Source organism: Podospora pseudocomata, chromosome 6 (genome assembly GCF_035222375.1).
Source record: "Podospora pseudocomata strain CBS 415.72m chromosome 6, whole genome shotgun sequence".
NCBI lineage: Eukaryota > Fungi > Ascomycota > Sordariomycetes > Sordariales > Podosporaceae > Podospora > Podospora pseudocomata.
In genome coordinates this window covers 142,385-154,989 of record NC_085890.1, presented here as the reverse complement: position 1 = coordinate 154,989, position 12,605 = coordinate 142,385, and the positions used below count along the sequence as shown (strand labels likewise).

The 12,605-nt window shown below is 54.1% G+C and overlaps 5 protein-coding genes across 5 annotated transcripts; 2 read left to right on the top strand and 3 right to left on the bottom strand.

Annotated features, from left to right (window-relative positions):
* The first annotated feature begins 331 nt into the window (after positions 1-331).
* On the top strand, positions 332-3,974 carry MUP1 (methionine permease). Its single transcript, XM_062892837.1, has 4 exons — positions 332-692; positions 749-2,188; positions 2,258-2,603; positions 2,675-3,974. The coding sequence occupies exons 2-4, from the start codon at positions 2,095-2,097 to the stop codon at positions 3,828-3,830; spliced, it is 1,596 nt and encodes a 531-aa protein (XP_062740109.1). The 5' UTR covers positions 332-692; positions 749-2,094; the 3' UTR covers positions 3,831-3,974.
* Positions 3,975-4,118: 144 nt separating this feature from the next.
* Positions 4,119-5,198, bottom strand: QC762_611610 (uncharacterized protein; the record flags this gene model as incomplete). The annotated part of the gene is made up of 1 exon (XM_062892836.1): positions 4,119-5,198. The coding sequence occupies one exon, from the start codon at positions 5,196-5,198 to the stop codon at positions 4,119-4,121; it is 1,080 nt and encodes a 359-aa protein (XP_062740108.1).
* A 415-nt stretch (positions 5,199-5,613) lies between these two features.
* On the top strand, positions 5,614-8,209 carry QC762_611600 (uncharacterized protein). The gene is made up of 3 exons (XM_062892835.1): positions 5,614-6,517; positions 6,583-7,731; positions 7,810-8,209. Exons 1-3 carry the CDS (start codon positions 6,148-6,150, stop codon positions 8,091-8,093), a joined length of 1,803 nt encoding a protein of 600 aa, XP_062740107.1. The 5' UTR covers positions 5,614-6,147; the 3' UTR covers positions 8,094-8,209.
* Positions 8,184-9,139, bottom strand: QC762_611590 (uncharacterized protein; the record flags this gene model as incomplete). The annotated part of the gene is made up of 3 exons (XM_062892834.1): positions 8,184-8,524; positions 8,591-8,721; positions 8,782-9,139. The coding sequence occupies 3 exons, from the start codon at positions 9,137-9,139 to the stop codon at positions 8,234-8,236; spliced, it is 780 nt and encodes a 259-aa protein (XP_062740106.1). The 3' UTR covers positions 8,184-8,233.
* Positions 9,140-9,781: 642 nt separating this feature from the next.
* Positions 9,782-12,532, bottom strand: QC762_611580 (uncharacterized protein). Its single transcript, XM_062892833.1, has 3 exons — positions 11,601-12,532; positions 11,018-11,535; positions 9,782-10,954 (listed from the first exon to the last, which is right to left on the bottom strand). The coding sequence occupies exons 1-3, from the start codon at positions 12,205-12,207 to the stop codon at positions 9,998-10,000; spliced, it is 2,082 nt and encodes a 693-aa protein (XP_062740105.1). The 5' UTR covers positions 12,208-12,532; the 3' UTR covers positions 9,782-9,997.
* Positions 12,533-12,605: the final 73 nt, after the last annotated feature.

Genomic DNA, 12,605 nt, shown 5'->3' with positions numbered 1-12,605 from the left:
GCTTGATGTTGTTAACATTCAAACTCTCAGGGATTCAGGGTTAACGGACCCACAGCCTAATATCACCAGAGCTGCATAAAACATCCATGGTTCAAACACCCAGGATGTGCCAGGACCCTTATCGAGAGCATGGAAGGTGCACATGATAACTGGGCCTACTTGGTGCAGTAGACGCCGTGCTGCAATGATACGGTACCTGGTTGCATCAACGGGAAAGCGCCATGATCTGCCCCCGCAACGGCAACTAAGTTACCTTAGTTTGAGTGTCTAATCCCCAAAGAGCAGCAAGTTATCCACACGAGGCCTTGGAGATGGGCGCGTAGTGGAGAGATTGCGTGATCACTCTCCGGCTGTCATCGATGTGTTCCTAAACTGACCCAATCTCAGGATGTCGTTCACCAACCTGATGGAGTCAATTGGCGGCTCTGGGGATTTTGACTGTCACAAACTGGCCCATTCCGCAATTGCGTCATCCGCTAGCATGCCGGCACTGCGAATGTCGGACATTGAGCTTCTTTCATGTCTGTCTATTAATGGAAGCCATCCCCTCTGAGGCCTGGCAGCAGCGACCTCGCACGAACCTGTGGTTGAAAACTGCACGCCACTGTGAAACCCTCATGGCGGCCTTTCGACACCTGGCCGATCGGGTGGTATCAGACTGCCTGGTCAGCCCTTGATCCAGCCCAGCTATGGTAAGCTGTGCTGCACCCTCAGACTTATAGTTGTCTGCTGACTTTTCCACTACCAGCATGCCGAGATATCCATTTCGAATTGAACAGTCCATGACCGACCTCGACAGTCTACCACATTCAACCTGCCGACCAGTCCAGTTCCCACGATGCCGAGTGCCCTTTTATTGTCAGCTAAACGATAGCACGTCGTCCAAAGGCTATGGCTGCGGTTTGACAATTGCCGTCTGTTAGACATATCACATCAGCCTAGTCGATCCGCAATCGCAGGCTCCTTACAACACCTGAGGATGAAGTGGAGTCTGAAGCGCGGCACTGGCATCCGAGATCGGGGACAAAACAACAATGGGGATTGATCATGGTACTCCCTTGTCAGCCGAGTCTGGATTTGTCCACGGCGACGCCTCCGGGCCGTATACGGAGGGGAGGGTCTTCCCCAGAGTGGGCGGCGATTAGAGATGGAGACCAGCAGAGGATGCCGTCGCCTAAATGGAGGTTGGGGATGTCAGGTTTCATGTTTGTCGATGAGGTGTTCATGCTAGGTGTGAACTATCTCCACCGAGACCAGCGAACCTGACAGGCCACGGCCTGCATGAGTGGCATCTGACATTTATCGACATCGAAGGACTGATGGCACGACAAGGAGCAGGGACGATGGGCCGCGGCAAAGCGAGGACGTGTGATGGTCAGCAGAGGGCAAGCTGTCGACCTGCCTGTTTGGAGGGGGGCTAGAATGTCGCCATCGCCATTGTTCAATGGTCCAACAAACAGCCTCACCGAGCAGATGGCACAAAGTGGAGCTGGGATTGACGTGATGCGCGGCATGGCCAAAGAGATGGTGCAGACAAATTAAACTTCCCGTGGCCGGTGGCACGGTAGCACCCTCGGCCCGGCCAGACTTGCAGAAACCGGCCATCGAGAACATGGGTTTGAGCTCTTGGGGCTGACCGTGCTTGTGTCCGGGGGGCGGCCGTTGGGAAGGAGGATAAAAATTTTTCGTGGTTGGTGCCATGACGCCAAATCACGACATCGCCGCCGCGGATACTATGACGTACAAGCAGGGTTGGAGCCAGTGAGAGCGGCATTGCACAGCAAAATGTGCCCACTCTGTGCGTTCCATATAGTCAGGGATCCGTCGACGTGGGATGCAGAACTGACTTGATCTCCTGCCTCTTTGGCTCTAGGTCTGTGGTGACGAGCGAGGCCCAGCATCGGTGGCGACAGGTCCATCCCTGTGAAGCCTTGCCGAGACACGGATCAGCCGCTGCCATCTGAAGTTCTGGGACACGGCCAGCAGAAATAGATAAAACCGATAGCTTCAACCAGACGAACTGCTGTTTTCTGGAACAACCACCCGCTCCGTCCAGCCTCCAAGCCCACCCGCCAATCACACAGGGCCAGCAACATGTCCAAGTTCACGGGATCCGCCCCCGAGGGTGATAGCCATGACTTCAAGGAGCCGGGCACCCTCGCCAACTCCGAAGGGGGCAGCGAAGTGGGTATGTACATGATATTTGTCTCTTCTCTTTGATCCTGTTCGACGCAGCTAACATACATATGTGGTCCAGGTCAACTGCAGCGCGCCAGCGAAGCCAAACGCCAGATTGGCATCGTCTCTGCAGTCTTTCTGATCGTCAACCGGGTTATCGGCACTGGCATCTTTGCCACGCCCGGCTCCATCTTGAAGCTTTCCGGCAGTGTCGGTCTGTCGTTGTTCATCTGGGTTGCCGGCATGCTGATTGCCCTTGCCGGCACGGCTGTCTATCTCGAGTTCGGCACTGCCATCCCCAAGAACGGAGGCGAGAAGAACTACCTCGAATACGTTTTCCGCAAGCCAAAGTTCCTCACCACTGGCCTCTACACTGGCTACGTTGTTCTCCTTGGTTGGGCCAGCGGTAACTCGGTCGTCTTTGGGTATGTCCACCTCTCCCGCCTGGTAAGATGTGATGTGAGCACTTGAAACTGACTAATCTTCTCCTTCTCAGCGAGTACATTCTCCATGCTGCCGGCGTCGAAGTCGATCGGTGGAACCAGCGCGGCATCGGGTTGGCTTGCATCACCACCGCCTTCCTGATCCACGCCACCAGCGTCAAGTGGGGGATCCGCCTGCAAAACCTCCTCGGCACCATCAAGGTCATCATCATCCTCATCATCGTCGTTGCCGGCTGGGTCGCTCTCGCCGGCCATGTCAAGCTTCCTGAAGACGAGAAGCCCCACAACTTCACGGATGCGTTTGAGGGCACCACTGGATCTGCCTATGGTGTTGTGACGGCCCTCTACAACGTCATCTGGAGTTACATCGGCTACAGCAACGCCAACTACGCCCTCTCCGAGACCAAGAACCCAGTCCGCACCCTCAAGATCGCCGCTCCTCTGGCCATCGGCGTCATCTCAGTCCTTTACATGTTTGTCAACATTGCCTACTTCGCCGCCGTCCCCAAGGACGAGATTCTCGCTGCCCAGCGCCTGGTAGCTGCTTCGCTCTTCAGAAATGTTTTTGGTGGCACTGCCGAGCGCGCCCTTTCCGTCTTTGTTGCCTTGTCTGCCTTTGGCAACGTTCTGTCTGTCATCTTTTCTCAGGGGCGTCTGGTTCAGGAGCTCGGCCGTGAGGGTATTCTTCCCTACTCCCGCTTCTGGGCCAGCAACAGACCTTTCAACGCCCCCACCGCGGGTCTGTTTGAGCACTGGGCTGTCTCGGTCATCATCATGCTTGCCCCTCCTCCCGGCGATGCCTACAACTTCATTCTCAACCTCATCTCGTACCCCTTGGCCATCATCAACACTTTTGTCGCTCTTGGCCTGATCTACCTCTACCTCAACCGGAAGGCGTGGAATTGGAACCCTCCCATCTCGGCCACCCTGCCCGTTGTCATCTTCTTTTTCCTCAGCAACATTTACCTTGTCATTGCACCATTTGTACCCCCCGAGGATGGTCAGAACATTTACGACGAGTTGCCATACTGGCTTCACTGTGTTGTCGGCTTTGGCATCATTTTCGCTGGTGGGGTGTACTGGGTCATCTGGGCCAAGATTTTGCCCAAAATTGGCGGCTATGAGCTCGACAGAGTGACGCTGTATGATGAAATCGACGGGTGGGAGCGCAGCGTGTTTGTCAAGAGACCCATAGACAAAACGCAATGATGAGGGGGGAAGCCGGCGGAAGAGACGGGTTTGAGTAATGACTGGTTTGGGTTTTCTGGTTTTGATTGTGATTAGTTTTAAAATTTTATACCCCTAGCGTTCTGGAGTAGCTAATGAAGAGCAGCCATACTGCCGTTGAGTCCTAATCTGGTTCATTTTATGCTTGGTGATAAGTACTTGCAAGTTGGTAGGCAGTCTACCTATTCAGCCAGTGGCCTCTTTGACGTCTCCAACAATGGCAGATGCATCAACCCACAAAGCCGCTGAGCAGTGGTGCTGCTGGTTACTCTACCCGATCATAATGGGTGGACAAAAGGTCCTCAAGTCTACCGCCGCGACCTTTCCCCCTTCTGTCAGACTTCCATTCAATGGCTTCCCCACCCCTCCCGATGTGACTACATACAGGATGTCTCTATCACGTTTCCCTCTCCCGAACGAGGCTGCTGTCGAGCCCGCCAATGTCAACTGGTCCAGTTCGCCGGCAACAACCACCGGACTCTTCCCCTGCACAAATGCCCACAGCCGATTGTCAGAAGAGGTTGTCCCAAATACAGTTGCCCCTTTTCCACCATGACTGGTAACTGCAAAATCATCCAGGAACGACACGTTCTCCGGTAAGCGGCCAACTAGCTGCGCATGGGCGCTGGGGTCTCGTGTGCCGTCTTTCCTGATCTTGACCCTGTAGATGGATCTTGAGTTGCTGTTGCTGAAGTACAGAAATCCACCATGCACTTTGATGCCGTTGATGCCAACTCTCTTGCTGGGGTCCGTCTCGTTTGAGGGAGCCCCCATCTCGAGAGTCTGTGCAGCGACGATGGACTTTCCTGTCAGAATGTCCAGGCGCCAGGCCAGACCGGCCAAAGAGTCTGCAATCAACACGGATGACGGGGAGCCGGGAAGGGTGGCAACGCCGTTAGGAAGCTTGACATCTTTGAGCTCGGCAATCTTCTTGATAATAGGACCGGTAGTTGTTGAGGGATTGTAGGCTGCGGAAGTGAAGTTGACGCTCCAAGCATGGAATGAAAGATTTGTCGTGCTGCCACCGACAAAAACGAACACGTCATGCGATGCTTCGGCGATGCCTGTCAAGCCTTCTACAGGGGGTTCTTCGGCAAAAAAGTCACGGAGTAGGCGGACCTGTGGAGCCGAGCTGGCAGGATTTTCGATGGTGTAGAGAATGGGTTTCGGAAGGAGCTCGGTAATGAGGAGGTCACCATTCGACCGGACAGCGATGTTTTCTATCCATGTCGGATTGGGAAACTGGGTAACAATCCGCGTGGCGAGTGGTAGAGGTGCTGGTTTCTCGAGGCAGTGGCCAGAGATAAGGCGGACGCAAGCGCAAACAAGACCGAGATGGCGTAGCTTCATTGTGAATGACGAAAATTGAGACCACCTAGGTACTAAGAACATTCATGGCCAGGGACTTTGGACTTGCGGTTGGACATTGATTCCATGATATCAAAACACAGACAGACTTCCGCAGAGGCTGTCGAGATTGATCCAGAGGCACAAGTCCTTCGGCGATGACTCAGTCTGACCGACAGCATCACCAACAACGGTTCAACGGCGGGAAGAGTGCAGCATCACAGGTGTGAAAGCGGCGCAGGTGCGAAAAGTGCGAGCCAGCCCCCGAACACGAGTCAGTTTGGGATTTTAGTCAAGGAGACAGAGGCAGAGTAGAAGTCATTAGGAACTTTGCATGGAACGTGGTCTAGCCCTTCGGCCCCTGCCCTGCCTTGGCGCTAAGGAATGCTTGACCTAAACAAGCCTTAGCCAAGGTCCCGAGCGAATGGAAGGGTTCCGGCTGGGCATGCGTCTTCCTTTTCCACCACCATTCGAGTGGCACGCCTCTTGAGAGGCGTCATGACCTGCGTTGTTTCTTTCCTCAACCCTCAGTTTCTTCCGGTCATCCATCGGAGACCGGCGCCGATCTTCAGCCCCTAGCTGGCTCCCCCCGCTTCATTGGCCACATACCAGAGACCCTGCATCTTTCTTCTGCTACCTCGCGTGTAACACAACCTCTGAAGTGGGTTTAGCCAGCATTTTGCGGGCCACTCCTAGCATTTCCCGTCTTCACGTGGGCATATGAAATACGCTGACTGGACGAGCAAGATGCATAGAAGAAGGACAGAACTGAGAATGCCCTCGTTCTGTCACCACCTCATGGCGTTCAGCTTCGGTAAACAGATGAGGACAAGCCAGCCGAATGGACACTGATCACCTTAAAATGGAAGAGACAAAAGGCAGAGTTGCCGACCATGAACTCCGACAGACCTTCGCCAGATAGTTCAAGCACTCTCAACAACCAACAGCCAACATGGCACTCGACCAGTTTACCTATGTTTTTGTCATCGGCACCTTCTTTGCCCTGTTGGATGCCTTCAACAACGGCGCCAACGACGTGGCAAATGCCTGGGCCACGTCCGTTAGTTCCCGTTCTATTTCCTATCGACAGGCCATGATCTTTGGCACCATTTTCGAGATGTTGGGCGCCATCACCGTCGGCGCCCGCACGGCCGAGACCATCAAGAACGGCATTATCCCCCACGCTGCCTTCCAAGACAATGCCGGGGTGCAGATGCTTGCCTTTACCTGCGCCCTGGCTGGTGCGTCGACCTGGGTTATGTGGTGCACCCGACACTCGGCTCATGTCTCCTCGACATACTCTTTGGTCTCCGCGGTTGCCGGTTAGTTTGCAGACTTTTCCCACAGAGTGAGCACGAACCGGTCATGCTAACAGGCTTGTCAACAGGTGTGGGCGTTGCGACAGTCGGCGCAAAACAGGTGCAATGGGGCTGGAACGACGGCAAGGGCCTGGGTGCCATCTTCTCTGGGCTCGTCATGGCACCCGCCATCTCAGCCGCCTTTGGGGCCACCATTTTCATGCTCATCAAGCTGGTAGTGCACCTGAGAAAGAACCCCGTTCCATGGGCTGTGTACTCGTCTCCCTTTTTCTTCCTGATTGCCGGCACCGTTTGCACGCTGTCCATTGTCTACAAGGGATCCCCGAATCTGGGCTTGAACAAGAAACCCGGCTGGTACGTCGCGGCCGTTACCATGGGTACAGGTGCTGGCGTTGGGATACTGGCGGCCATTTTCTTCGTGCCGTTTGTTGATGCCAAGGTGATCAAGAAGGATCATGGAGTCAAGTGGTGGATGTTCATCTACGGGCCTTTGCTGTTCAAGAGACCAGAAGTTGCCGTCATGGACAGAGCCAACGTTCCAAATTACGCCGTTGTCCAGGAGGACTCGGGCGATGAGGAACAGCCCCAGGCCCTTCCCTCCAAGTCCTCACCTACCCCAACGGAGAGCGGAAGCAACCCGGAGAAGAAGCTGGATCAGGACCCGGAGCTCGGGGAAGCCCCAGTTCAGTTGACGTACAAAGAGATCCAAGCCCAAGGGGAGCGGAAGCTACACGCCAAGTTGCTCAAGAAGAGGGGTCCCATGGGCTGGGCCATTCGCACCCTCCGCGACAACCCGATGGGACCAGGCCGGATATACGAGATTCACAACATTCGCATGTTCCTGAAACGCTTGCCGGCCATGGTTGTCTGTGGTCTATTGTATGGTCTTCACTACGACATCCACGCCGCTCAGTCGGGCATCGCAGGCACGCCCGAGGGTGAACGGATGGCCAGAGTGTACGCCGAGGCCAAGAAGTATCCGAACGAGGTTGAGCACACATATAGCTTTGTCCAGATTCTGACGGCTTGCACGGCTTCATTTGCTCATGGCGCCAACGACATTGGAAACTCGGTTGGCCCCTGGGCTGTTATCTACTCTGCCTGGTCGACTGGGAGTGCCGCTGCCAGCAAAGCCGAGGTACCAATTTGGCAGCTGGCTGTCTTGTCAGCAACCATCTCTGTAGGCTTGTTGACATATGGCTACAATATCATGAAGGGTAAGTGCTCAGTCTTTTTCTTTTCTTCTTCTCCCGGTCAGGGGTGAAGTTTCTGGTTGCTGACATGTGCTGTCATAGTCATGGGCAACAAGATCACATATCACTCCCCAAGCAGGGGCTGCTCCATGGAGATGGGAGCCGCCATCACAGTACTCGTGTTCAGCCAGTACTCGCTTCCTGTATCAACGTCAATGTGCATCACTGGTGCCACCGTCGGAGTCGGGCTCTGCAATGGTACCCTCAAGGCCGTGAACTTTCAGCGGGTCGGCTTGCTGATGCTCTCTTGGATTGCGACAATTCCTATCGCCGGCACTATCGGTGGTGTCCTGATGGGCTTGTTCTTGAATGCCCCTCACTTTTAAGAAGGTCTGTGACAGCTTCCATGGTCAAGGTTAAGATGTATGGCTGTTGTAATGTAGTACATGGGTAGATAAATAGACACTTGACAAATCTACCACCTGTTCGTTCATTTCTTCCCATTACGTGTACCCAAAACAGATCCCTAACACTGCACTGGCAACGCTGGTCCACTCCCTGCCGTCTGTGCAAGCGCGACTTCTGCATTTCGCCTTCTCACGAGCCCAGGAAGCACCACTCCGCCCCCATACACCCATCTTGGCAACTCTTGTGCCAGAACAGCGTTGACATTTTCGCCCCTGTTGAGCCTTGCCACCAGAGTCGATGTTTGGGCAGCGCCACAGCCCATGTTGAAGGACCAGCTAATGAGGGCGCCGTACTGGTTCAGGTTGAGTGTGGCTCCTGTAATCATGGCTGTGATGCATTGCTCGAAACGCTGCAATTGTTTGAGTTAGGGGCTCTGTGACAAGCGATGGCCGGGATATCAAGGACAAAAACATACCGCCATGTCGCTCGCTAAGAGCCTCTTGCCATCAGCCTGGGAGAGCGGGATTGGATACGGCACCTCAGCGCAGCCAGCTTGCTGACAGAGGTGGCCATAGCCGACGGTTGGATTTCCAGTAGGATCGATGTCTGTCCTCTCATGTCAGAATGCTTGAAGATAACAGCCAAGGCAAACCAAAGAAGACATACAAACATTGGGCTCAAAACCTTCAAATTCGGCAATGAGATCCACCGTTGCCTGGTTGGACTTTGGAGCTGTGCAAGCCCCGCTGCATCTCCCTGTCACATAACCATTGACCCCCGTTTGCACATAGTAATCTGACACATAGCAGTTGCCATCTGCTGTCTTGTCCCAGATGGTGACGCCGTTGACGTTGGTACCTTCGGTCTGGCAGGTAATCGTGACATCTTGGCCCTGCGTGTATTGTTTCACGACCGAGTAGCTGGTGCCCGGCCCGGAACGACAGTTGACAACGTCGCCGGTGATGGGATACGCTGCTGTCAACGTCACTCCGGCAAAAAGCAAGGGGATGGTTGAGCCTTTCATTTTGACCTGACGAGTTGATGCTGGAAACCAAAACGAGGGTTTTGCTTTGGTGAAGAGGGAAGACGGGAAGTGCTCGGTGCTGGGTGCTGCCGGCGTGCCAGCAGGAGAGTTGAGTTGAGCGATGATGGGATATCTGCTGCCTTTTATCGTCCTCGATCTATCTCCTACTATCGGGGCGACAATCAGCGGCCCCGCAGTTCCGGCCGTTGAACTGCCTACCCTAGATACAATACAGGCAGTTCATTTAGAGATTGATCATCGCCCTGCTCGTGTAACCCGTCCACACCTCAAGGCCAGTAAGACGGGACAATAGCCGACCATGCTCCCGCGTCTATCTGGTCCTGCCGTTTGTAGGTAGGATATAATCGCCACCTTCCCGGCCTGTCTTTTACGGCCGTCCGATCGGCGTCTTGGCCTCAGCCCCCATTCTGAGCAAAGATTTCAGGTCTGGTGGGAGGGCTGCTTTGCAACAGCCGCATACTGATGCGACCCTGGGCCGTCACCTTTTCTCACTTGCTTATCGTTGGGAAGGATGCCGTTCTGTGCCTATCTTTGTGGCACTATATTGTGATGAGAAGCTTTGTTGACGGGGGAGAGAATATGCCAAGGTGTTAGGCCAGTCTCTCGGCATGATCGACATCAAAAAGGCCAAATTTAGCAATGCGACAACACAGCTGCCCCCGATAGATGATGCACTCCTAGGCACGCTGGGGTCCAAAGTACAAATTGAACGCTGTACCTCTCATTATCATTATCCTCTCTGGGTATCATGTACGAATTCTGCATGTGCAACCTCATCCTTGCCATGTTCCAAGTAACTATCCAACGCCCCCCGATGAGAAACCAAGATAGCCGACTTTAGTCTTCTTCAAATGCCCCTGGCATCTTGAGTCTTTCAGTATCCTGTGCGCCTTTGCTCCCTCCACCCTGGGTGCTTTCGACTTCGGAGCTAAATCTCCCCACTTCTTCTTTTTCTTTCTTCCTCTTGGTTCGAGGAACCGACAGAGACCTAGCTCGTTTTTCTTTCTCGTGGTCCGTCTGCGTTCCCTCGTCCCCGGAAGTGTCTTTCCATGGCAACGCTAAACTCAGACTTTTCCTGGGTTTTTCTCCTGTTTCTTGTTCATGCTTCAGCTCCTCTTCCTGTTTTCTCTCCTTTTCTTTCTTCTTCTCGATCTTCTTGATCACCTCGCCCGTCATCTCCTGCCTCATTAACCTCTCCAAGACATCCTTCTTCCTCGTCCTGCGGTCACCAATGGTAATCAAGAGCCCGGCCGTGATATTTGTGACGATGGAACAGCATAGAATGGTCGTCGTGGCCGCCACAGGTCTCCGGTGGGAAGGAATGCCAAAGGTTACGGCGCCTAGAGAAATCTGTAACAAAGAATGCAAATCCAGCAGCAGGACGATGGCAATAAGCAGTCGCAAAGGAAATGCGTGGTGGGTTTCTGTCTCGTGAGGTTTGAAAAACGTGTGTGACTTGGCGAGCTTTGACTGGTGATGAATCAGGCGTGCTTGCTGCTTTTCTGACAAGACTGGGACGAACTCGTCCTTGTCTTCTCTTGTAATCTTTTCTGTTGAGCTTGATCGCTGTTGCGTTTGTTGTGCTTCGAGATCATCGTCTGCGATGCGGTGTTCTTCCGCAATGGGCAAATCGTTGTGATCCTTGAGCTCGGGCAACGCCAATCTTTCGCGGCGCCTCCATGTTTTTCGGTGATATCTGGCAACGAAAAACATGTGGTACGTGTCCTTGGCTCGAAAGGGTGCCATACCATCTCCAACGATTGCGAAAAGGGCCACGAGGACATAGTCGATAATCTAAGGTGTCTGTTAGAGAATCGCTCCAATCAGCCAGATGTGCAAGGCGGCATCGCAACTCACATCAATCGCATACAACTGCTTTTCCGAGTCCCCAACGTACACCCATCCGATCAAAAAGAGAACCCAGGCAAGCCCAAACAGTGTGATGAGAGTGGCGTAGAGTGTGATCAGGAACCCCAACGGTCGCCTAACATACTTTCCAAACGCCTTGAACCTCTGTTTGATCTTTGATCGTCGAGAATGCAGCATGTGCCTGACATAGTCATTCAGCAACTTGACGTCCTCCTCCCTCCATCCCTGAAGCGAAGCATCGTTGGGCAGAATTGCGTATTGGGGTTCCGAGGTCAGGACAGATGAGAGGCTTGGTGAGCGAGGCCCCGCGTGTTCTCCTTGTTGTTCTCCCTGGACAGCGGCAGCAGCAGAGGCTATACTTTCCTTGGAAGGCGGGAAGGCACCAGGCATTGCCGGTAGTTGGGAGAGGTCATATGTCGGCCGTCGGTTCACCCACTTTCCCAGTGAAGGCAAGAAGAGCGAGTTTTGAATGTTGGTTATGGATGATAGAGTCGCCACCTCGGGGTCTTTGTGTTTGAACTATCAGATTATGTTTCTTAGAGAGGTCAGCCAGAGAGGGGGAAAAGCTCACCAATGACATCGAGAAAGTCGACAACCCTCGACTCATACACATCGTCGCCTGAGCCGCCAGATACTTGGTGCGGATTCAGCACAGTCTGTCTTCGTCTACCGAGGGCCCGGTGGAACCGCCCTGTATGTGGTGGCCCATCCTGCTGCGCATTGCTCTGGGAGGAGCTCTCGGGTACCGATGATAACGTGGGAACTGTTTCGATGGCCCTCGGCATGGATGGTCTCTGGGGTTCGGAGCTTGATCGTCGTCGACCACCACTCCTGCCCACATCCGTTGCATGGTCCTCTTCCCAATCGTGTGCTTGCGTCTGGGGCTCGTGGGTCATGGTCGGTGTAAGTCTGGATCCCAGGGTGGCCGGTCGCAGACGACGCAGTTGGATGGCTGATTGCTGACGGTCAAGAGGTCGGAAGGCAACGCTTCGTGCCGGTGCCGATGGGGGTCTGGCCGGGGCGACATGATGAGGGGGTTGCTCTGTAATTGGGGTCAGAGGGGTAGCACCAGAGTCCTGTATCGACTGTTGGGCTTCTGGAGCCGGGCTGGCGCCGTTGAAGTAACTGTTGACATGGGCGACGTTGGTGGTGGAAGGGGAGGGCCTGTCAGGTTGCATCGCGAGGGTTCGTTCGAGGTTCGCAAGGCGAAAGCAATCCTACCTTGGGAGGAGGGTAGAGATGGGGTTGTTTATTACTAGAGTTGCATGTTCCTGAAACCTGTCGGTGTCACCCTCATATGTCCTGCAGTTCCAGTTCGTCCCATTTTGGAAGGGACAAAAACATGGAATCCTATGGGCGGCTCAGGGCTGGCATGTTTGACTATGACGTCACAAGTCGACGTGTGCCCTGAAAGCCATGTTTCGTGCCGATCCGGGCCGTGCTCGGTAAGGCAGTGGTGCATAGGTAAATAGTGATGCCCAATCTATGGGTACTCGGTTATACCTAAACAAAGAGTGGAAACCCTCTTTGTAGAGGATGGATGAGCAACAAGCACGTACAGAGGAACCAGACACGA